Consider the following 25828-nt stretch of genomic DNA (forward strand, 5'->3'; position numbering starts at 1 on the left):
CTGCTGTTACAGGGAAGTATCTCCTACTGTTATTCACTGTGTACACACAGCCCCAGTGCCAGCAAATGGGAGCTTCAATAGTGTGTGTGTTATTGTACCACTTACCTTTGCCAACATGATTCTTGTTTTTGCCACATCCAGGGGCGTGGTGACGGCAGCTGCAAATCCACCTGTGTGGATAAAACCCCCAGCACAGGACTGTTTACTGTATTGCACAGTATTTTATAATTTCTATTTTCTAATCCCTCATAACTCTGCCCAAATCACTCCTTTATCAGTGTCCGACTGGTTCAAGAACAGGACGCGGACATGAGAGCATGTACCCACAGGTCACCGCCTCCGTGGGGAAGCCACGTTGCGTGGACACGGGGAAGAGGCCCCACAGGACGTGCTCTCCCGGGGAGCAGGGGACAGGCCTGTGTGGCCGCACGGCCGTGCCTGGGACAGACGCCTGCTGCGTGACTGCAGCGGGCCGGGCCTCTGCGGCCGCTGCTTCCATCTGACTCCAGAATGCTCCTGTCTTTTCTGCTCTGAGGCAAAGCGGGCAAACAAACCCATATCACGGTGAGGATTTTTGGTGTAAATGGCTGGATGCTTCGAGTTACAAACGTTTAAAGAGTAAAGCTCTCCGCATCTCCAGGTCTGATAAGAGGCCAGCTGGAGGAACGTTTCTAAGGCCCCTCCGCAGCCGGCTGGTTAGTCTCGAGCTACCGGGCGTTCCTGCCGCTTCCCTCCCACCTCCTCTCCCACGCAATCCGACTGCCCCGGGGACTTTCTAAACATCCGCACATTTCAAAGGGGTCCGTGTCTTCTGACAGAGCAATTGGAACTTTTTTTAAAAAAACAGAAACCGCAGTAAATGGTGCCAATATTCTATTTAATGATACAAAGCTGTATTTTAAACCTCAGGAGGCCCTACAGAGGTGAAACAACGAAGGACTTTCCCGGGTGAAGCAGGCCGCTCATAGGAGGGTGAGCAGAGCACGTGTGTGAAGGGGAGTCCAGAAATAGCACCTCTCCCCCTCCCAGTTTTGTGGCACGTGGACAAGAAGCCATTTGATCTCTGCCAAATATCTTTCTAAATAAGTTGCTGAAGAAAGATCATTACACAGAACCTTCTCCATTTGGTAACTCGGAGACACTGACTTTTTAAAGACGTGCCCATTTATGCTTCTATGTTCCATTTTTGGTTTCCCACAAATGATACATTTAGGGCTAAAGAGGATCCATACCATGAGTGAGTCTCCTTTTTTAAGCCATGTTTGTGTTATGAACATGTGAAGCATTTTCCTCCAGATCCAAAAGCTGCCTGACATCGAGAAACTTGGCTGAACTTCAAGTATTTTAAAGTTTTGTGGACCCAGTCCTGAAATCCTACAATTTTAATTTTTTAAACCATATATTCCGCACTACGAGAGTAAATAGACTTTAATTAAAGAACAGGGTCCAGAAGGGCTTCACATCATTAACAGGAAAAGCCCAAGGAAGAAAAGACAGTGAACCTGTGCATCCTGACCTTTACTGGCTGCAGGGCTTGGCCCGAAGAAGCTCCTTCAGAGCCAGAGAGACCCAGCTTCCCTCCCTGCTCCCAGCTGGCTGGCCTGAGGTAAAGGACCGCAGGAGACAGCACTCCGGTCACCCCAGGCGACAGGCAGAAAACAAGCTCAGAGAGCTGAAATCATAGGCTGTTTTCCTCAATGCAGAGCTGAGACTTGAACTTTTTTGTCTGGCTCCAGACCCTGAGCTTCTGGCCACTGGAAGACCCGTTTTCATCTATTACATGCAGGCAGCAATAAGGCCCAGGGATTAAATGAGTCTGGGCAAGGTGTCTAGAGTGGTCCTCGCTCACACTAGTGCTCAAAGTAATGAGCTCCTGTCTGGCTGGGCAGAGGTGTAAGGTTTTTTCCTCATATCTCCAGCCCAGCACACACAGTAGGGACTCAAAGATGCTTCCTGGGTGCCCTGGACATGTGTCTGTCATTTTTACAAACAAGATTTCAACTTGTCCTCTAAAAGGGGGGAAGTTCCAAGCCACGATTTGTGCTTGGTTTGTATCTGGACAGTGCCCGTCCCAGGCACCATCGGAGGCGCTGTCAGAGACTGCTTGATCTCATTTGCGTTTTGCACGCTTGCCAGGGACACAGATAACATGTATCTTAGCTCTTTCATGACATAATGACTGATATTGGACATTAAAATTTATCCGACTGTTAAACTCAGAAGTGCATACAGCATTTTTCTTGTTTGAAAATGTTCAAACTGTCCTCAACCAACTAAAACGACTTAAAAGTTGGCAAGGACACCTGTCCTGTCTGACCACTCAAGCTTTATGAGTCACCTATGTTGAAAAGTATTTGCCTTCTAATAAATCGGGATACTGCAAGTCAAGCTTGTGTTGGCCATTAGCAAACATTCCCTGTTCCTTGACTGTGGATGCCTGCAGTATTTTCTTGAGAGATTTCTGTTTCACCGAAGTAATATGAAGAGACGTTAAAGACAAAACACATATGCTTAAATAGGTCTTCATTTTACTACCATGAGGAAAACGGTATTTTATGAAAGTTACTAATAAATCAATTTGAATATCTTCAAGTATCAGATTGCCCTAACTCACAGGCCTCACAATGTTTTATGAGGCTGCAGGAAGGACTTGGGAAGGTCATGTAATAGAAAAACTGGTCACACAGGGAGGGGCAGGGGACCGGCACGCCCAGTTACATTTTACCTGAGGGAACTGTAAAGTGCTGGTTGTAACAACACGGACACGCTGACATGCTGGCCAGGAAACAGTTCTTGCTACAGCAACTGCAGGCTGCCTTAGTGCTCAGGTCCCAGGGACCGTATCTCTGGCTGCGCTGCAGTCAGGCTCTGCCTGGATGTTAGAACTGCTTTCAGAGCAGACGGGGAACTAGATGTTGTAAATGTGATTGCTGAGCTCTCTAGACAAAGGGGCCACCTTCCTAGGACAGGTGCAGCAGCTGTGAATGTGGAGGGGCAGCAGGGACAGCGTGCCAGTCATGGTCCCTGCAGGTCCCTCTCCCCACAGCCTGGGAACAGGAGGAGGGTCTTCAGACCCCTCTTCTGCATAATCTCCAGTGTCCCCGGCGGTAGGGCTTCAACATCAAATGTGTTGTTTTAAAGAGTGTGTTGGGCCTTATCATTTTTACCCCGATAACCCTTCACCTTATTCTAGAATTTCAAGCCATGGGAAGATATGTGTCTGTCTGTCTGAGTATCCATATCTGTATCTCTGTCACTCTCAGAGAATGTAAATAGGTGTTAATTATGAGAAACTGATCAAAGAACAGTAAAATAGCAATGATCACTCTCGTAGCAAATGTCACAATTACTTAGGCTGAATTATGACCTTACGTTTGGACGTTAACTTGAGGCGAGGAAGTTGGCAAAGTCCTTTTGCTTCCTAGTTTAACCCCTGACCAGAAGCCAAGGGAGGTGCTGGGCATGACAAGCCATCAACACCTCCAATCTCAAGGGCCATTTTTGGATATTTGTGCCAAGCAGTTAAGAAATGAGCACGGGCACAGCAGAGTGCGGGGACACCCAGACCGTGGGTCAGGCACGAGGACCGAGAAATCCGACTTCCGCTCTGAGGGAAGCTTTATCGCTGCCATCGTGGCCACCTAGGCGGAGTCTGGAAGTGTGGCGGTCAGCCATCAGGTCTGAAAGGAGCTGCCCGGGATGGCAGGCGGTGGTGCATCTCTCTGCAGTGTCTCATGCACAAGCCTTACACCTCACAGTGCCGCAACAAACCTTACAGGTCGCTCTTCTACAGTCTGGAGTATGTTCAAATGAAGCTTATCTTTCAGAAGATAAAGTAGTAACCTAATTCATCAGGATCAACACTGTACCAAGTAAAATTTCAGAACAAAGGGGATATAAACAAGAAAGGTATTTAATCTTTTGCTAAATATACATGGATCTGACAATGGATCTTTGCAGACCTTGAATAAACTTCACCTATCAGAACCTCAGCTGAAAAAATTAGATGATTGTGTTAGAGGAGATGACTGTATAGTAACTTTATTAATACTATTCTTTCAATGCAACTGAAATTATTGTGAAGATAATTTCTCATTTTGGGGTGCTGGTTGTTTTTATTGAAATAGTAATAATGCCTTGTATCTGTTCAGTTTTATCAGTTATGAAGTACTAATACACGCTACAGTGCAGTAACCCCTTTAGGAAGGGAGGGTTACTTCTCTGTCACAGTGAGGAATGGTGCTTACAAAGGCCCCAAGCCTCATTCCTTAGGGGAAACATGGAGACTTGACAACTTTTGTAAGTCCAGCCAGATGGCCTGCACAAATGTGTGGCTCGAAAACCCATCCCTGCTCATGTCAAAGCTCTGTTGTCACTGGACACGGCGAGCTACAGGATCCCATGATCAGTAGGCCTCTGATAAAAAGTTTATTTCCCCTTTCTGACTAATCTAAGTGCTTACTGCCTATTACAAAGCATTATTCAGAAAAAGGAACTGTAAAGAATGCAAATTTCCTTAATAGAAACAATATGTTTGTAAGCAAATCTTTGAATCAGCTACTTGAGGAATGGGACCAGAAAACAGGTTCTACATAAGGAGGTTTCATGATGTTGCTAACTGTAAAAAGTGGCCTTTCCTATCCAGGACAACCACGTTTCCATAATAATGCTCACTTTGTCCCAAGGCCCAGGAGGGAGTCAACAGCAATGCACATTTCCCAGGTAGGGACCGGGGATAGACACTGGCCCTCTGGAAAATGAATCTCGACCACCTACTCATTTAACACAGCTAATGACTGTGCCATGTGGAAACAATTACCATCACCACCACCGTGAGCTGGCTTCCTGTCTACAGGCAACACTCCCATTTTTGATGATCAATACAAGTCAAGTGGGCCCAATTATTAATTAAGAATCCAATAAAACACATTTTGTTTTCCTAATCATTACAACAAAGCACCCAATCCAACAACCATTAAGAAAATTGAAAAAATAAATGTTTTCTAACAATGTTGACATCTAAACTTACGTATCAACTTACTACTGGCTTCACAGCTAAACCAGCAATTCACAGCTTTCTGGCAAACCTCCACTTCGACTTATTTCAACTATAATTCTAATTTACCTTTATTTGCAACAACAAAATACATTTATCTCAGAATGTTAAACCTACCGCTTATTAAATTCCATGAAGCACTTAAGTCCTCATTAGAACATTCCTGGAAAATTCACGTGACATCATGGACGACAGTATTGCATATTGTCACTGTGCTCTCCGTTTAATGTCTAGAAAATGCCCAGATGTTTCGATCTCCCTCTTTCCTACATAGAGCAGCTTCGCCTCCAGTAACTGGAGCTGCCTCTGCTCTCCCGACACCAGTTAATCTGCGGTGCTGTCAAAGATGTCACACAAACCGTGAATCACCGCCTGCTGCAGGGTCCGCGTAAACCCCACGGCGCGGCCCAGGGAGACAGCTGCACCGGCAGCCCTCGCCCACGGCCAGGCTCGTCCCCCCAGGACTTGACAAATCATCTTTCAGATGGTCCCCGGGCCTGAGTGAAGGCTTTAATAAAGATAAAAGGAAAAGAAAATTTGTCAAAAACAAATTGGTTGTCTTTCAAGCGGACACCTTTTTAGGTTTTTCTTTTCCCTAAGACACTTTCTTTCTCAAACAACTAGTGGAACTCTTTTCATCTAAACAATCTGGAATTTCTAAAGAATGTTGTTTTTGCATAGTTAATATTTTCACATTCCCCCCCCTTTGGTCTTTCCCAGTATAATATAATCCTTTGCACCTGCAAAAGCTCCACAGACTGCTGACTGCCAAGAATCCACCACATGATCCTGCCTCCAGGACCAGAGGGCCTGTGTTTAAGGAGAAAGAAAAAAACAAGTTATTAAATATTTGAATTTATCGCAACCTCCTGTTGGTGAGCTCTAGGGATGGGAACTTAAGTGAGAAGCTATTTTGGTGGCATTCCTCACTTATGACATAAGTGATTTTCCCAAGGACTTAACTGCATTCTAAAATAAGTCAAAGAAACAGGGGTGATGTCTACATTCGAGTGCTCAAAGGAAATGATTTTCAGGGCGTAAGTATGATATACAAACACATATACTCACCCACTGTGCACATGTGTAAATTAAAATAAAGATACATCTTTAAGACAATATAACACTGTAAATATTTCTCATATAATTCTGAACATATAAACACCATAATTCACAAATTAGTCCAGAGCAGTGTATGCCAAAATTCTTCAGTTCTTTTAATCTTTATCCATGTTGCATGTTTGAAGGATGCTGATTCTGTTATTTAAGTATTAACTCAAAATTTGTCAAGACAATGGCTTGTATTGTTCATGAATTAGATACCATGCCGAGTCCGAAAGTAGGCGAAGTGAAATGATGACCATGGCATGGTGCCTCGCTCACCAAGCACTTACGGTCCAGGAGACAAGACACAGTCACAAGGAACCGCGAACAGCGCTGAGTCAGGCCCGGTCTAAGCTCCGAGCACAGACTAAAACCCACGGTCCTCGCGACAGCCCCGAGAGTCAGGTCCTGTTGGCCTTACCTTTACCTGGGCTTTCTAACAGTAGAGCCTGCTCGCGCTCGCTCTCTCTCTCCCCCTTCTTAGCTTTACTGAGGTATAAGTGATTTCCAATAAACCACACATATTTAAAGTATGCCACTTGCTAAGTCCTGACACACGCATGCACATGGAATCACTGCCACAATTAAGACAGTGAGCCTATTCACCACCCCAGAGTTTTCTGTCATTCCTCACCAGCTCCCACACAATAGAATTTTTCTGTCACTCTAGTTTGCTTTATCTAGAATTTTATATGGATAAATTATACATTCATTTTTTAAAACCTGGATTCTTTCCTTCAGAATTTTTGTGAGTCGTCCATTCCCGTTGAAATGGTAATATTCCACAGTGTAGATACACCATCTGTTTATGCATGCACCTACTGACAGACATTTGGGACTTTTCCACGTTTTTCACTATTAGAAATAGAGCTGCTATGAACATTTATGTACATGCCTTTATATGGACACATGCCTTCATTTCTCTTGTGGAAAAACCTAAGTGTGACACAGCTGGACCACGTGGAAGGTATATGTTTAACTTTTTAAGAAACTTCCAAACTGTTTTCCAAAGCGGTTGTACCATTTACATTCTAACCAGTTCCAGTCTCTCCACATCCTTCCAAACACTTGGCATTGTCAGCACTTTTTAATTTTTATCATTCCAATAGGTGTGCAGCAGTATTTCGTTGGGCTTTTCATCTGTATTTCCCTAATGACTGATGATGCTGAGGTTTTTTTCATGTACTTTCTTCCATCCATATATTTCCTTAACTGTCTGTCCAAATGTTTTGCACATTTTCACTGGGTTCTCTGTTCTCTTAATTATTTAGTTTTGAGAGTTCTTTATATATTCTAGATAAAAGTCACTTGCAAATATTTTTCTTATCTGTGGCTTGTCTTTTCATTCTCTTAACTGCATCTATCAATAAACAAAAGTCTTTAATTTTGGTGAAGTCCAAATTATCCTTCTACGGATCTTGCTTTTGGTGACACACTCAAGAAATCTTTGCCTAACTCAGGTCACAAAAACTTTTCCACCTGCTTCCCCCTGAAATGTTATGTCTTTGGGTTTTACACTTAGACCATTCACCGTTTTGAGTTAATTTTCAGTATGTTGCAGGTATGGACTGAAGTTCTTTGGTTTTGTTTTTCATATGGGTATTTAATTGTTCCAGCAACTGGAAAAGACTATCCTTTCTCCAATGAACTGCCTCCTCACTGCTGTCAAAAGTCAACTGTCCTATTTTGAGGAAAAAAAAAAAGAAAAATCAATTGTCCATCTGCGTATGTGCCTATTTCTGGACTGTTCTGCTCTAATCCACACATCCATCTTGATACCACTGCGATACTTTGTTGACGACTACAGGTCTATAATAAATCTTGAAATCAGGTAGTGTGAGTTCTCCAACTCCATTCTTTTTCCAAGTTGCTCTGACTATTCTAAGTTCTTTGCACTTTCATATGAATTTTAGAATCAGTTTATCAATTTCTACAAAATACCCTGCTGAGATTTTCATCTGACTTGCTTTGAACCTACAGATCATTTTGGAGAAAATGGAGGTATTAACAAAACTGAATTTTCTGACCCATAAACATGGTCGTTTTCTACACTTACTTAAGCCTCCATTGTTTTCTCTCAACAGTGTTTTGTAGTTTTCAATATATAGGTCTTGTGCTTGTATTGCCAGATTTATCTTTAAGTAGTTCATATGTTTTGATGTGACTGTAAATAGTTTATTAATCTCAGTTTCTGAATTTTTGTATACTGAGCTTGTATCCAGCAACACTGCTAAACTTACCAGCTCTAACAGCTTCTTTGTAGATTGCATCAAATTTTCTGTTATCAATGATCATATTGTCTATGAATAAAGACAGTTCTTTTTCTTGCCAATTGGATTATTGCCTTTTATTTCTTTTTCTTGCCTTACTGCACTGGGTAGGACCTCTAGCATAATGGCATGTGTTGCAATAATTATGACAAATATTAGAAAAAACTCTTAAATATATTAATTATAATAGTTAGAATAGTGTAATGACCTACTGATGATGGCATGACATTTTTATAACCAAATATACCACAACTGGAAAGAAGAAAAGCAAAGTCAGTACTAATGTCCTACTCTTAATACTTTCCCACTGAAAATGCACCTGTAAGGTTGAGAGGGTTGCTCCAGAAACGGACATGTAGGACCCTGTTTATTTTGTCAACTTTAACTTTTTTGTGTAATTTACTGGTTTTATTTTCTTTATTTTCTTTTTACTCTTTGATCCCTGTCACCAATAACTCTCATCCCCCATCCTCTGTCTCTGGCAACCACCAATCTCTTTTCTGTATGTATGAGCTTTTTTTTTTTAAAGGTTACACATATAAGAGATCACACAGTATTTGTCTTTCTCTGTCTGACTTACTTCAATTAGCATAATGCCTTCGAGGTCCGTCCGTGTTGTCGCAAATGGCAAGATTTTGTTCTGTTTAATAGCTGAACAATGCTCCATTGTGTGCCTACACCACAATTCCTTTATCCACTCATTCACTGACGGACACTTAGGTTGTTTCCATATCTTAGATATTGTAAATAATGCGGCAATGAACACAAAGGTGCAGATCTCCTTTTGAGTTAGTTTTGTTTCTTTTGTATAAATACCCACTGGACCACATGGTAGGTAGCTCTATTTTGAATTTTTGAAGAACCCGCAAACCATTTTCCACAGTGGCTACACTAATTTATATCTCACCAAGAGTGCACAAGGGTTCCCTCTTCTCCATATACTTGCCAACACAAGTCATTTCTTGTCTTTTTGATATTCCTTGTATTTTTTTTATAATAGTCATTCTAACAGGTGTGAGGTGATCTCATTGTGGGTTTGATTTGCATTTCCCTGATTAATGATGTTAAGCATCTTCTCATGTACCTGTTGGCCATCTGTATTCTTTGGGAAAATGTCTATGCAGATCTTTTGCCCATTTTAAAATTGGATTGTTTGGGGGGTTTTCTGCTATTGAGTTGTGTGAGTTACGTACTTTCGATATTAGCCCCTTATCAGACATATGATTTGCAAATATTTTCCCCCAGTCAGTAGGCTGTCTTTTCATTTTGTTGGTTTCCTTTGCTGTGCAGAAGCCTTTCAGTTTGACGCAGTCTCACTTATTTACTGTTGCTTTTGCTTTTGGTCTCAGAGTCAAAATGTCGTGGCCAAGACCAACGCCAAGGAGATTACTGCCTATGTCTTCTTCTAGGAGTTTTATGGTTTTAGGTCTTAGTTCAAGTCATTCAATCCATTTTAAGTTAATTTTTGTGTACGGTGTAAAATAGTATTCAAGTTTCAGTGTTTTACATGTGGCCATCCAGTTTTCCCAACACCATTTATTGAAAAAACTGTCCTTTACCTATTGTACAGCCTCAGTTCCTTAGCTATAAACTAATTGACCACGTATGTGTGGGTTTATTTCTGGACTGTCTATTCCGTTCCATTGATCTTTGTGTCTGTTTTTACACCAATACCAGGGAACAACTCTTCTTAAGTATTAGACACCTGGCTATGTAAACTACCTAATAAATCAGATATACAATAATGTGTGGTGTCAGACTCTAATAATTTTTTTCCACCTAACGGATGAGAATGGTTCCTTGAAAAGTGTATTTATTAAGTTCAATGGACTAAGAGTGCAGCTATCAAATAGATATTTGCAACTTTACTTATGGAAGTAGGTAAGCTTAAAGTTTTATTAAAAATAGCTTTCTAAAGATAGTCTTGCCTATAAGTGCAGTCCTTGGTATTTCTTTAGTAAATGAGCTTATACTTGCACATATATCTGTGCTTTTGTAGCAAACATTTTCTCCAGAGGTCTTACAAGCACTGGAGGTGCATAAGAAACAAGAGTAGAGCAACATCTTCTCCTTTTAAGGAGGCAGAATGTGTATTTTACTAGGCTAACGCCATTACTTACTTTGCTGACTTTTTAGAAAGGGTTTCTGGTGATGACTACGGTCATCTTCAGTTAATCTAGTGGTATCTTCCAGGGTTCTAAAGAGCAGAAGTTTCCTCCAGACAGACCCAAAGTACTAATAATAATGCTGAGTTTATAAGCAATAATAAAGAATAAACAACAAGATGTGAATTGCATGTCATACAAGAGTAAACAATTGAAGATACTATGTAATCCATAAATTCAACATTTACTGAGTACCTACTAAGTGTCAGCCACTACACAGTCAGGTCTAATATCTAACGGGGGTACAGAGGGAGCAGAGGAGGGCTATGACAGAGAGAAGGGGGTGCGGAGAAGGCTTCACAGGGGTGCCTGCTGTAATCTAGGGGAAAAACAAATTGGTTGTCGGGGGAAAATACTTAATCAAAACAGACTCAGATGGCTGAAGACAAAGTTTAAAAACAGAATCTCTATAGATAAGCTTAATTTTCCACTATCACCAGCCAGAATAATTTTGTCTAAGAACATAAAAAATCATTTCATATTTGAAAAGGATACTAATAAATATCTTTAAAAAAAAACCCAAAATCTCTAGAATCACTTGGTTTAGAATCAAGTGAGAAGCTTCAGTGGCAAACAAAGAGCTTGACAAAAATAACGATTATAACAGCAACCACAATAAACACTCACATGAACTTACTATGTCCCAGGCACTAAACACTTTATATACAGTGACTCGGGGAACCCTAACCACAGCCGAGGAGTGTGCCATTCACCCTCATTTTACAGACAAGGAAGTGAAGTAACCAAGTGTAAACAGGCAGTGAGCACAGAACTGGGGCTGAGCGAGCGCGTCTCGTACAGACGTGGGTCTTAGACGTGGGTCTATAAGCGATAGCTGTCTTGACAGCAAATAGAAGGGAGTTTATAAGACACTTCACTTACATATCTGGACCATACTTTTTACTGGAATATTACTAAAATATTCGAGTGGATGAACAAACTGTGTGAATGCCTAAAACAACTTGCTTTAAATAACATGAGTTTGTTTTTTTAAATGAGGAATTGTCCAAGAACAGAAACTCTGGAAAATATATTGAGAACAAGCTAAAAAAATGAATGTTATGCCCAAATGATTCATTTGAGAACAACTTTAAATTCATTAAACACCACCAGCAATATCAAGAAGAACCTGACTGGTAAAAAGTGCTGTGTATGAACCTGTATTTTGAAACCACACGTATGTGGAGGGTCAGAGGACTGTAATCAACAAAAACTGGCTGGAAAGGCAGAAAGGTTACTCACTGGGGTTGTAAATGTTATGATTTTCAAATAATTTAAGACTAGATTGGGAAGTGGAATAAAAATACAGTGTAGACAACAGTATCAATGATTACTGTGGACGATATTAGCTACCACTTGCTGAGTACCTAGCATATGCCAGGCACTATGCTAAAGAATTTACGTTTGTCATTTAATTTTTAAAAGTGTGTATTATTATCCACAAACAGAGGTGTGGGCAGGTGCTAAGAGGTGTTAAGTAACTTGCCTGAGGTCACACAGAGAGTAAGTGGGGGAGCTGGAGCTGGTGTTCAGTTTCCCCCAAAGCCCAGCGTCTTGTAGACAGAACAGTGTCCATGCCACATTCAAAACTACCATACACAGCTCGACCTCAGTGCAGCTACATTATAATATGCAAGTTAGTAAATGAAATACTTTGATGTCAACAAAAGTTGTTTAAATAATGTGGGTTTGTAATGGAGAATTTTTAAGGGCCTATCTGAACACCAGAAATACTTAAATTGCCATAATTTCTCAACTTAAATAAGTTATTTCCATTGCCAAAGAGGTCTAATGCCCATTCCTGTGGAGGCAGGTAAATGACCAGGGGCGCAGTGAGGGGTGGAGAGTGGGCCCACATGAGAAGAATCGTATGATGGAAGCTGTGCACCAAAAGATGTATGAATAAAAAAACAGGGGCGCTATTTGCTTAGTTATCACTTCAGTGTCCTGTTTCCTTCTCTTTTCAACTAAAAAATAAATTTTTTATATGAATTCATGAACTTGTGTTCATATCTCATGTAAATGAGAGATTTCAGGTTGAAGGGATGAGGCTGGTAGTCAGAAGCTCTTAATTTTGCTTGTGTGTGTGTCTGTTTTTTGTTTTCTCTTTTGACTGGGAATGTCAACTGCCAGGGACGACAGACAGGGACGATCATGGCAGAGCCGCAAGACCCTAGGTCTCAGAGCCACGTCCGGCGCTCACTGTCCTGTCCTCAGCTTTGCCTGGTGTCTGACTCATAGCTTAGTTTCTAAGAGCTCACAAATATAGAAGATTTCATTTCAAAGTAATGTTAGTCTTACAAAATGGCTGCAAAAATAGGAGAGCTCCCATATACCTTTCGCCCAGCTCCCCCTAATGCTGACACCTTCTTTAACCACAGTTCTGTGCGGCGGGCAGAACAGGAGGTCGGAGTAGGTACGACCTTGCGTGAGTGTCACCACACCACTGCTTTAAACCTCAGGTCTGTGGTTTTCAAACATCAGCCTGCTTTTTTTTCACTGAATGATATTTCTAGTATCCATTAAGATACTGTGAGACCAAATCCTGAATGTTAGTGGTATCACCACAAAACAATCGGGTGTTCTGATCTCCTTGCTCCCTGCTCAGGCCTCTCCGGGGGGGAGCCGCAGGGTGCAATCTGGCCGCCCTCGCCCCCCTGGGTACAGCTGTCAGCCCGATTCCCTCAGGACAGAGCGCAGACGACAGGCTCAGGGCTGCGAGGCAGCCAGAGGCTGACGCTGGGGCGGGAGTTTCCATCAAGGATGGACAGTGGAAAGGGAGGCCTCTTTTTTTCAGTTCCAAACACCCACCGGAACGTGCATCACTGTCTTATGAATGAATAAAGAGTGAGTGTGTGGGCATTAGGACAGGGAAACTCAAATCTGGGGCGGCTTCATCTCTGCTCAGAAGTGGTGATGCGTCCCCATCGCGCAGGCCTGTGAGGCTTACCAAATGCCTTCTGTGCTACGAGGAGGGGGGCGTGTACCCAACCATCTGCTCAGTTCCAAATGAGTCAGCCCCATGATAATTCAGTAAAGACCACAGGAGGAAAGCACTCTGTGCAGGTCTCACTGCCGTCACCTGCCACCAGCCTCCTGTGACAGTCAGGACGCGGACAGGACGGTCCGTGCTGATCAGGGCCTCGTGCGGCTGTGGCACATACACTTTAAAAACAGGGCAACGTCTGCCTGAAGTTTTATATTCAACTCAGTGGAAGGTCTCTCTGTGAAGTACTCACATACCAATATGTTTTAAAAAGAGTTTTCTGAAGAAAAGTTTTAAACTGAAAACAATATAAAGTGCAACTGGGACCCCTGATGAAGCTTTCCCTCTGCCACACAGCGGCTCTAGCAGTATCCTCAGTGCTGACAGGCTAAAACAGATTCTCCTGTAGCACTAGGTCCATAAGTAAAATCAGATACACCTAACTGACCGCTACAGAGCATCTAAAACACACAGGCTAATTTTGGTTATTATGGCAACTGGGTTGAAACTATGCTAAGATGTATACATAGCACCAACTTTGTGTGGGCTGATTTGTACTTTTTTGTTTGTTAAACTGTATTTTGGTTCAATACTTATCTTTAGATAAGTAAGGTGGTAACCATAATAAGAATTTGTAAGAAAGTCTTTAATGAATGACTGCTGGTAATTAAGGGAAAAAACTCATTTATTATTATTCTTGAGCAAAAGCAAGGGCTCAAACGCTGAGTTTGCTCAGTAATATTTAGGTTTTATAGCTAGAAAGTAATATTTTGGGGTACGTGTGGCCAGGTTTTCCTGCAGGGGTATTTATTCCGCTTTGGGGCTCTCTGAGCCTCCTGGGTCTATGGTTTGATATCTTATTGGTCTGGAGTAGGGACAAAAGGTCCTGTTCATATTAACAGTATTTAAATATTTCACTGAGTAACAGTTACAACAAAATTCATTATTGTAACTGATGTTCATGATGTTGGTGGTGAAACAACAAAAAAAGGTGTGATTATTTTAACCCTTCCACCTGCAAAGGCAGGCCTAGCTTGCTATGTTCAAATATGGACCAATCTTGAGCTTTTTATAAAAAATTGTTAAAATGAAGGAATTGAGGGACTGGCACTGACAAATCCCATTGATCTAGAAACAGATACACTGACAAGCCTCTATCCACAATGGCACCAAAAAAGATAACTAATGAGACACTTGCTTTCACTAACCTTCACGAGCTCTCTCGTCTCCCTGACTCTAGGAGAGACCCGCATTCCCTCACCGCTGGGCTACAGGCCTGCCGGGTGCCCTGTGCAAAGGCGGCAGCCAGTCTTCACAGCCAAATGAAGGCCTGCGGTGCGCGTGGTGGTGGATAATTCTGCCCTCGTGTGAACGAGGGAGGAAGACCTGGCCAAACATCATCATCCCAAACTTCACTCTTGGCTCAGAAGAGAACCACAGGGCTCAGGAGTGGCGAACGGCTCCCCCAAGGGCCCCGGCTCCTGAGCTGGGGGGCTCCTGGTAGGGGCCCAGGCTGTGTTAGCCTCGCGGGAGCAAGGGCTGCGAGGCCAGAGCCGCACCTACTCTATCACGCTGCGCATTCAAACCAAACGTACTAAACAAACACCCAAAATGCTCGAGTAACCAGGAAGCAAGGCTAAAGGACAAGCAAAAATAAAGCTAACCCCTTTTTTCCCATTTTTCAAAGGTTACATAATATAAATCCAAAAATGGGTCCCTTGAAATCAAATACTGGCAGCGTTTTAAACTGCCAAAGAACTGGGAATCGTTCTAGGCTTTACCAGGTGCTTTCCAATACACACGTATGTTTCATGATCTAATTAAAAGAAAGTGGTCAACTTCCCTCTTCCGTCACACTCTCAGCCAAAAACGCCAGGATGAGTCATCAGGGGGTTTTCTGATTGATCACACTTATCTCATTTTAGTCACAGCCTTGTGTAAGTGGGAAAGAAATGCTTAAAGGAAAGAAGACCAAAGAGGAAAGAAGACCAAAGACAAAAACGTGCTTTTATTGTTTTTGACGAAGGACCCTACCCCTGGCGCTCGGAGCTGTGGCACTCCTGAGGGCCTTCGACATGACGCCCAGCTGAAGGAAACAGAACCTGCAGGGACCTGGACGGTGCTGTCGCTTCGGCTCCACGCTGGGGCTACAGGCAGGGTGCCTGTCCTGGGCCCACAGGTCTGCGTGCGGAGCTGGGACAGGTGTCAGGGCTCAGAAGCAACCGTCCACGCGTCCCCTCAGGCCTTGGTTAGCATGACCCTTCTTCAGACTCAGTTTTGTCATCTCTTCACCACCTGTCTTTACCTTTAATTGGCCAAACTATCAAATGTAAGCATTTTCTAAACATTGTGTTTACTAACTGAGTCTGACCTAAAAGGAGGAGCGATTTTATATTTTTCCAGTCCTCACATTCCTTGTATGGATCTCTCTCCCTCAGCAGCCCTGGAGACAGGAAAATCTTACCCATACTTTTATAAATTGAATGAAAGGACACCTGGGACTCTAATATCTTTTCCTTTTCATGAAGTATCCCATATTTTCCAGGATGCAAATTAAGAATTCAAATGTTCTTGTAGTGTTTGAATTGTTAAAAGATGCCGGCTTCATTCTGCTAAAACCCTGATCGGCATCTGAGACTCTGACTTCATTGGTGCTCTGGACACGTGATAAATACTTTGCTCTTATTTTCAGTTGTTTTCTTCCATATTAACAAGTTATATTTAATTTAGAGCACAAGCTTGGTGCAGTGGAAATCATACACACATTTTTACTCATTTCCTTCTCAATCTTTTGTGCGCCTTTACAGGAATCTGTCCTGACAGAACCTGTCTGCACAGACACCGTTCTCCCAGCCTCCTGACATGTACGTGGAGACCTGAGCATGGAGCATCTTCCGAGTTACTATTATCTTGTCCATATTACTAAAGGCTGGGAGAATCTTGTGGGTGGGATGGTGAGTGGCATTTTAACAATTAATAAAATAGCAATCAACAATAATGAAAAATTTATTAACTCTTCAACTTGAAAACATGGCTTTTATAAGGTACTGGATGTTTAAAATATTTATAAAATGTAAATGAAAAATCTAATTATTGTATACACTGTACTACAATTTAAATGATAACCTCCTGGTCCCTGATTTCTATTACAAAGCAATGATTTCATCTTAGAAAATCATCACCATAATGCTAATCTTACATGACCAAACTGGTTTTATTTTCATTTTGTTTCTAAGTTGCATCTGAGCTTCAAGCTTGCATTTCTACTAGTTACTGCTTTGCAACGCTGTAACACCTTGTGGGGAGAAGCAAAACTGTTTAGACCTAACAGCATCCTTCCCAATGCTTTACACTGTACTGTGCACTGATGTTGAATAACCAGACCATAGAAAAAACTGACATTCTTACAAGAAATTTTATCATATCCCTTCAAAGTATGCTATTGTTTATGTAAAGCTCAGTAAGAGTAAACCTCTATGTCACAGCTTTGAACATACTTCTAAAGAAACTAATTAGAAATAAAAGTTAATGTCTACACTTATCCAACTTTGCAGTGAACTTGAAAAAGAATGCTAACCTTCAAACCATTAGTAAATAGTTACGAACCCTGCTGTGTAAAAGACAGACCATAAGGAATATAAACATAAATATAAACAATCAGAGGACAAAGTTCCTTCCTCCAATAAGCAAAGGCCCACGAGGAATTAAACAAAACACATGGAAGAATGTGTCTGGCTCCACTCATCACTATAAACTCTTCATGCTCCCTACGGTGGGTCCTGGAGAGTGGACTCGCGGAGTGAGCACTTCAGTCCCTTCCTGCTGCTGCAGAACCAGGCGGGTCGGGAGAGCCAGTCTAGGAAATATTGTGGCCCAGGTTTTTAAGTTTTATGTCATCAAGTTAAGAAACCAACACAATTTGTAAAAACACCTTAAATAAGCTGATGTGATATAATATGACCGCAACTTTTTAGCAAAATTTGAGCATATGAAACAGCAAAAACATTATTAAAGACATGACGTGCTGTGTGCAGAGATATGAGAAAAAATGATTAAGGACATAAACTCTGGAGTCAACTCTTGGGTTCACTTGGCTGTGCCCCTTAATATTTAATATCCCACAGCCTTGGGCAAGGCACTCAAACCCTTCAGTTTCCACAGCTACAAAATGAAGACCAAACAGTACTTACTTCACAGAACCGTCATGAAGATTAACAGCAGATAATCCATGGAAAGTGGTTATTACAGCACCTGGCACTTTGTAACTTTAAGAAATGCTAGGTATTCCAGTTGTTTTTATGACTACAGTTACCACGAACAATGTTAACATAGTAAAAGAGTGCTAGACAGGAAACCGAGGGCCTGGGTTACCAGAGGAAGGGCCTCTCTGAGCCAGGTTCCCGTTTAGTGGGAGAACCACGAGGCTGACCTCCCTGTGTTGTGTGATGTGAACGAGACACCAGCGAACATACAACTGACCCTTGAACAACAGGGGTTTGGACTGTGCAGGTCCACTTATATGTGGGGTTTTTTCAATAAATATACAGCCGACCCTCCACAGCCCTGGGCTTCCCATTCACAGATTCAACCAACCACAGATCGAAAACAGTATTTTCAATCCATGTACACAAAGGGTGAACTTAAATTAAATGCAGAGACTCAACTCTGTGGGTCGGTGCCCCTGGTCCCGTGCTGTGCTTGGCCCAGTGCCTGGCATAGAGCATCTGCTCAACATGCATCCAATTTAAAAAAAAATTTTTTTTAATATATCTTATTGATTTCAGAGAGAGGAAGGGAGAGGGAGAGAGAGAGAAAAACATCAATGATGAGAGAGTTGTCACTGATTGGCTGCCTCCTGCACGCCCTCGACTGGGGATCAAGCCCGTTGCAACCTGGGCATGTGCCCTGACCAGGAATCGAACCGCAATCTCCTGGATCCTAGGTTGATGCTCAACTGCTGAGCCACGCCCAGCCGGGCAAGACACGTTCAATTATTTGTAAGTATTCAGGTGATGATACGTGTATAACTAAATAAACTTTTATTAAACTGCTAGGGAGGAAATAAGCAGGCGCTGTGATTACTGAGGAGGGGAGAAGGGAAGTTCCTACTGTGAAGAGGGGTGGACAGGGATGCCTTCTGGGTCATATGACCTGAGATCTGGGTAAAGACAAAGAGTTGGATGTGAGAAAAGCCTGGGGAAGAGCTAGAAGGAAAGCTCAATGAGGGAGGGACTTTTGTCAATCTCTTCAACTCTGTGTCTCCAGACCCTAGAAAATGCCCAGCCCACAGTAGCCATTCAGTAATGTGATGCAGAATTAATGAATAAAGTATATTTCTGGCAGAAAGCACAACAAATGCAAAGGCCCTGGGGTCAGTGCTAACTTGGTGTGTTAAAAAACAACAGGGGAGGCCCACAGGGCTCAGTGTAGTAGTGGACACGCTGTGGCTGGAGTGCGGCAGGTGGGTGGCCTGGGATACGTTCAGTGAGGCAGGAGGGGTCCGGTGACAGAGGATCCTGTCAGCCATAGTTTAAACTCAACTGTATTATCTTTCAAAGGGATGTCACCTAAGGGCTTTGGCAGAGAATAGTATGATCCGGTTTATTTCTTTAAAAGATCACTGGGGCTGCTGTGAAGAGAGGATGATTTAGAGAAGCAAGAATGGAACCAGGAGCCCATCTGAGAGGCCGAGGAATCGATTTGAGCAGGAGAGCTGGAGGCTTCTACCCGAACAGTGACTCACTTGGGTTGGGGGTGGGGGTGAGGGTGAGGGTGAAGGAAGGGAGAACTGTGGAGTAACTCAGGGCTCCACGTCAGCAGCCACGACGTCTGTGCTCCTCACTGAGGGGCACGCGGCCAGGCGCCAGGAGCTCGGCTCTGAGCTGGCTCCCAGACACTGAGCTCGGCAGAAACTCAGGGGCACCCACGCGGAGCGGCACACGTGCCGTCGTCCAGGGAGATGCCATGGACGGGTCTTTATTGGGCAATAAGAGACATGCGCTCTCTCCTGTCCCTCTTCTTGTTGGGCTGCCAGAAGGTTCCAAACGCAACATAAATCATAACGAACAACTGTCTTCCCAGAAGTTCTGGGTGTGACAAGCTACTCCTCTTACTTGCCCTCCTCTTTAGGGTATCTAGTTCCCTTTTATCTACAGTCTTTTTTGTAAGTATATGTACTATTTTAACATATGTAAGAACTGAGGCAGTGCAGTGACCTGATTTGGGGGGTCCGGCAGACTGGCGTGATCTGGGGGTGGGTGCCTCTGGTGGGAGCTCCCCAGGGCATTAGCTACGCCTCCTCTTTGCAGGGCAGTGTCCAGCTCACAGCAGGCAGTACCTGCAGTACACGTATGTGCACTGTGTGTGTCACTCATCTGTAAATGAAAGGGGTTGAGGCCTTGTTCGAATACAGTAAGGCTTCATTCTAAGATGTTTAAACACAATATGGTGCAAGATGAAATACCAACATGCAGTATAGACGAATGCTAGTTAGTAAAGGCAAATCTTCAGATCCTGGATTAAAGGACTTCAGGCACAGGAGGAAAAAAAAAAAACCGCACTGGCTTTAAAAGATGCCTGTGTTTGGACCTGTGGACGCACATTTCAGAAAGGAGCCAGTAACAGGGTCAGTGAGGCGCCTCCTCTGGCCGGAGGGAAATGACTTTGCAAAAAAAATGCACAAGGGGAGGGGGCTGGAGAGACCAGGGAGACTGGTGTGGACATCCCTGGGTGCAGCAACTGCATGACTTAGAGTCCTCGAAAGTTACACGTTTCTTAGAACTTCAAAGACAAAGTTTAGGAAGATCACAGAAATTCAACATGTAGGATGGACAACAAAGCAGAGCAACTGCTAACTCAGCCCAGGCTCAGTCCAGGCGTAAGTAAGTAAGAATCTGATAAAACGGAGGCCACAGGTCACAAAAAGCCCGAACCAACCAAACTTGGTGATACAATATGGAGAAAGGCAAAGAAGAGAATCAGATTTTAATTTGGGGTCTGAGAGCAAGCGGTCAGTATGGTTAACAGAAATCTGGGAGAGAGCAGCAGAAAGTGACTTCAGAAGAAAGTTGGAGCCTGTGGTTTCACGCAGGGTAAGTTTAAGCTGAAAGTGGCCACCCGCCACCTGAGGCCCACTCCTTACACACAGTGTGCCTGCAATCTGCTCAAGTCCTCCCCAGAACAGTCTGCCTGAGTAGTACTTCCACATAAACATGATAGAGAAACCCTTCACATAACACAATCTCTCCATGGCTGCAAAAGCAAACTGCTGTGGATAAAACCATAAACACAAAAATAAAAGAAGTGCCCAAAACTGTCCACTTCTAAAAAGCACTGTGATTTCACATTTGGATGTTTTTCGTATGAAAAGATGCTCAACGTTATTTAGCCATGAGAGAATTGCAAATTAAAACCTCAATGAGATACCAGGACATGGCTACTAGAATGGCTGAATTTTTAAAAGAACCTATAATAACAATGACGTGGGTGCACAGCAACCCGGACTCTCCAACAGTGTTGCAAAACAGCACAGCCACTTTGGAAAACACTTTCACAGTTTCCTAAAAAACGAAACTTACACTTTTCCTACGACCCAGCAACCCCACTCCTAGGTAGGGAACAAAAACATACGTCCATAAAACACCTATATACAAATGTTTACCAGCAGCTTTATTCATAATCACCAAAAACAGGAAACAACCCAAATGTGCAGTAACTAGTGAACAGATACACAGGCCACTCCTTCCACATGATGAACACCACTTAGCGACGAAGGAACAAACTGCTGGTCAGGTGAAACCACACATGACTCTCCACGGCTTCCTGACATGAAAGAAGCAGGCACACTAGGTAGTGTGTGGTTCTATTTACATGGTATCCTGGAAAAGGAAAGCTACAAGTATTCCATACATATTTTGGTTATGGTGGCAGTAATAAACATTTATCAAAACTCATAAACATGTATACTTATAAAGGTTGAGTTTTTCTAAATGAAACTTATTCCTCAATAAACCCAACTTAAAAAAACCAACTATATATATAACATCTTAACATTTGCTCAGAAAAAACTGTTAAAGCTCAACATCGTTATCTAGGCTGACTCTGAAAAATTCTAGACCTTTAAAGCTAGGATACCACAAAGGTCCTTAACACTGAAAAGAAATACTTCCCAAGCTTCCCGTCTTCGGGCCTCACAGCATTCCGATGTAGAAGCAGAGAGAATGCTGGTTACTGAGACACTAATGAAGTGAGTCTTGTTTGCTGGACAGCTGCTGGCTCCACTGTCCTTTTGTCACACGCGAAAAAGGGGAGCAGTTATGCTCATGGACCGTGACCTTCTCACTAGATAGCTGTTACATCATGCCTGAAACCCTGCCTGAGAGCAATGTCACCAAGCACCACAAGGAAATGGCAAAAACAAAAATAAACAACCATGTAAGACCCCAAAACCTTGTATTAAATAAACTACTCCTTAAAATCAGATCTCTTATAAAAACTCTTTCTCAATACTTAATATTCCAGAGATTATTTTTTATGATTAGTGTTTTGTCTCATTTTATTATCCTCATATTATAACCTCCATAGAATATTTTTTAAAGTACAGATCACTTTTGTTACTCTTCAAAGGACATTTTGCATGAGCACACCATGATTACTAATTCCACACAACAGTGGGAGTAATTCTTTTATTTTGTGTATTATCAAATGCATGCCTGGATACTTTGTCATTTTACAGTTTGGTCATTTATCAGCCATTTTCACTTGAACAAGGGCTTTCAAATTCTTCTGACCGTTATCCACAGTGAGAAACACATTTTACAATGAGCCTAGTACAGAGATGGGTGTACATGCGTTCACACCACCGAAGTTTTACAAAATAGGACTTATCCTCACCACGTAAGATGCACTGTTAATAATGTTCTTTTTATTACAGTCTCTAAAATGCTGGCAGACACCCACACTACTCATATCATGACCCACAATTTTTAAAACCATAGCTTCAAAAGATGAAAAACAAACACGTCTCTGCATATTTGAACACCGGATTTTAAAAATTCATTTGTTTTTAAACAAATGAGTAACCTTTCCCTAGGCTGACTCATAACTCAGCAGGCTCCGCTCCTTCTCAGTGGGGTTCCTAGGCCTAGTGGGGTGAGCAGCAGAGGGAAGGGGAGTCAGAGCAGCGTGCCCCCTGCTGCCCACACCCACTGTTAGATGGGGGAAGCCTGGCCTGACAGTCAGGGCCTTGCTTCTTTCCTTTTTCATTTACCCTGGTCATCATTCCTTAACTTCTACACACACACACACACACACACAGACGTGAAATACGGTCCTACTAGGTAGAGAAGAGCTGCAGCACAGAAGAAAGTAAAGCAGCTTTCCCTTCACATTTGAGGGTTTCACTTATGCCCTTACAATGATTTTTCAGCACCGCAGACACTGGAACAAGTGTTAAAAGACTGAATTGGCATGTAAACCACATATAAAAAATACTTTCAACTCTTAATAATTGAGTTTTTAAACTGCTAGTCAATATTATATTCTACTATTACACACTGAAACTATTGGGATTTATGATAATTAGAAAGACATTTTATATAAAGATTGGAAAACTTACTTTTAAGGACTCCCACAAGGGAAACTGGACCAATGAAAAAGGGATCTGAAGAGAGAAAAAAAAATCAAACACATTAGGCAGAGAGAGCAGACGCTGCCTAGCATGACTACAAACCCGTAATTACTACTGAGAGCATCACTTCATTTCAGTGTAGGTAATAAAGCTAATGTTAAGCAAATGCATAGGTTTACCATAGAGTCATCGGTTTTGGAAAACCAGCTAACTGGCTGCCTTCAGGGCCCGACCTTCCTGAGCCCGTGGGACAGAGGGGCTGCGGTGCCCTCTCCATGCAGACGGGAAGCGGAACACGAAGACGCTCTGGCTATGAAAATGACAGGAAGGCTTTCCCATCACAAGTAATGAGGACTTGGAAGATTTGGCATATTTCTGCTTAAAAGCTAAAGCTGTCTGCTCCTTAGCAGCCAAGTATTAGGGTTAAAAGAGGAGGGATGGGGAGGTGACAGAGGGGAAGGGAGCAGGGGAGGGAGAAAGGGCTGGGGGTGGGCGGCAGCAGAGAGGGAAAGGGCCAGGGAGGCAGGAGAAAAGAAGGGGAAGGGAGAGAAGAAAGGGGAGAGGGGACAGGAGGAGGGACATGAGGGGGGACAGGAGGGAGGAGGGGAGAGAGAGAAGGGAGGAGGGAGATGCTAGAGAAAGCTGAGGGGGAGAAAGGAGGGGGAGACAAGAGGGAGACGAGGGAGGGAGGGTAGAGGGGGCAAGGCAGGTGGAGGGGCAGGGAGGAGAGGAGACAGAGCTGTGGGCAGGAGTAAGCAGAGACACGGGACCCCAGGGGCACAGCATGGCCGTGGGAAGTCTGCACCCCTCAAGGAGGGAACAGCCTGCGGATGTTGGAGGAGTGGGGTCTCCTGAACGCCTGATGCACACAGAGAAGAGAGATCTGTAGGAAGGAAGGATGAGTGGTGGACATGACCACACTTACGTAGTAAATAGCAACAATTTGTTGTGTAACAGTAAGAGCAGAATTACCTGGCACTTTTCATGTGTCAAGCACTGTGCTAATAAGCACTTCATAGGTTTTATTTCACTGAATCCTCACAACCCTCTAAGACAAGTATTGTTACCAACCCGGTTTTACAGGTGAGGAAACGGAGGTTCAGAGAAGCAGTGTAACTCACCTAAAGGCAGTTATAATTAAGAAGCCAGGCGACCTGGCACCAGAGCCCTGTCTAGCACTCTACCCAAACACATTTAAGTGCGTTTATCTGCAGAGTACATTCACCCTCAGTATAATCTATTTGCTTTTAATTAAACTTTCCAAAATTCTAAAAATAGACCCTGCCTCCATATTTCCTAAAATAAAGGTACCTGGACTGCAGTGGACCACCCTCACCAGCCTATGTAATATCCACTCGCTGACCTGTGGGCCTGTGCTGGGGATGCAGCTGCTCCCACGCAGGCCATGGCCCAGTGCTGTTCTGTATTCAGCTCCCTGGCAAGTGAAAAGTAGATGTGGACTTCGAACGTTAACAATATGGGTATGTATGTGATTGTGTGTGTGAGAGCATGTTTGTGTGGGTGTATGTACGTGTGCGTGAGAGCATGTTTGTGAGTGCACGTTTGTGTGAGTACATGTTTGTGTGTGTGAGTGCCTGTTTGAGTGTGTATGTGTGAGAGCACGTTTGTGAGTATAAGTGTGTGTGTGAGTGCATGTTTGTGTATTTGTATGAGTGTGTGTGTGAATGTGTGTGAGTGCATGTTTGTGTCGGTGTATGTATGAGTGTGTGAATGCATGTTTGTGTGTGTGAGGGTGCATGTTTGTGTGAGTGTGAGAGAGAGACCACAATTTTGGAGGAATTAATGGCCCATGATTTAAGAGCAGTAAATTACTTCTAAAATATTTATATTTATTCAGAAATTAAGAGTCTAACACAATCTCTCTTACTCTGTGCCTTGACAGTGGCCACAGAAATCTGTCTTCCATTCAGACAGGAAATGGCAGTGAGAGAAATGTCAACAGATTACTTTAAGCTGACAAACTAGAATCTCAGAAAAGTTTGGCTTCTTCCACCTCAACCCATACATCAAAGTGCTACAACAGGAGTCCAATTTAGTTTAGTTTTGCCATAAAACCATGTAAGCATCTGACACTGTCTATTCTGAAACTAAAGTATTTCCAATTAAATGAATTATCAAAACCCTAATTTTTGAAAATGCACAATACATAACAAAATATCTAAGAGGACAAGAGGCAGTGGGATTATAGGTGATTTTCACATTCTCCTTTGTACTCTTTTCCCCCAAATGTAAATGTGTCACGTTTGAACAAGAATGTAAGATGAGAAAGGCCTTATAACTTACTGTGACTGTCCATGTTCACATTTGTCACTGCTTGACAAAAATAACCCATAAAACTGCACTTTATGAGATCTGCACTGTTTGGGTATGTAATACATAATACAAAGTGAGGCAAAAGTAGGCTTACAGTGTGAGTACATGAAACAGTTTATTCTCGAATTTTACTTATTAATGTATTATTTTCCATACGAACAACTGTGAGCCTACTTTTGCCCCACCCTGTATTAGATTTTGAATCCTGCAGATGAACATTTTGCCCATTTTCCTCTATTACACATTACTCGTTATAGTGTTCCTTTAATTTTAAAGAAGTAATTTAAA

At 42.7% G+C, this 25828-nt stretch overlaps 1 protein-coding gene across 4 annotated transcripts in view; it reads right to left on the reverse strand.

Moving 5' to 3' along the window:
• Positions 1 to 25828, reverse strand: part of SLC25A26 (solute carrier family 25 member 26) — a 112656-nt gene that overhangs the window by 7213 nt on the left and 79615 nt on the right. For all 4 annotated transcript variants that reach the window (XM_081160001.1, XM_081160003.1, XM_081160000.1 and 1 more), the window contains 3 exons: positions 23195 to 23239; positions 5797 to 5866; positions 106 to 170 (listed from right to left, as the gene is read on the reverse strand). In XM_081160001.1, the coding sequence (XP_081016127.1) occupies positions 106 to 170; positions 5797 to 5866; positions 23195 to 23239 (180 nt within the window). The remainder of the gene's footprint in view (positions 1 to 105; positions 171 to 5796; positions 5867 to 23194; positions 23240 to 25828) is intronic.

Source organism: Miniopterus schreibersii (assembly GCF_964146895.1).
Source record: "Miniopterus schreibersii genome assembly, chromosome: 15".
Lineage (NCBI taxonomy): Eukaryota > Metazoa > Chordata > Mammalia > Chiroptera > Miniopteridae > Miniopterus > Miniopterus schreibersii.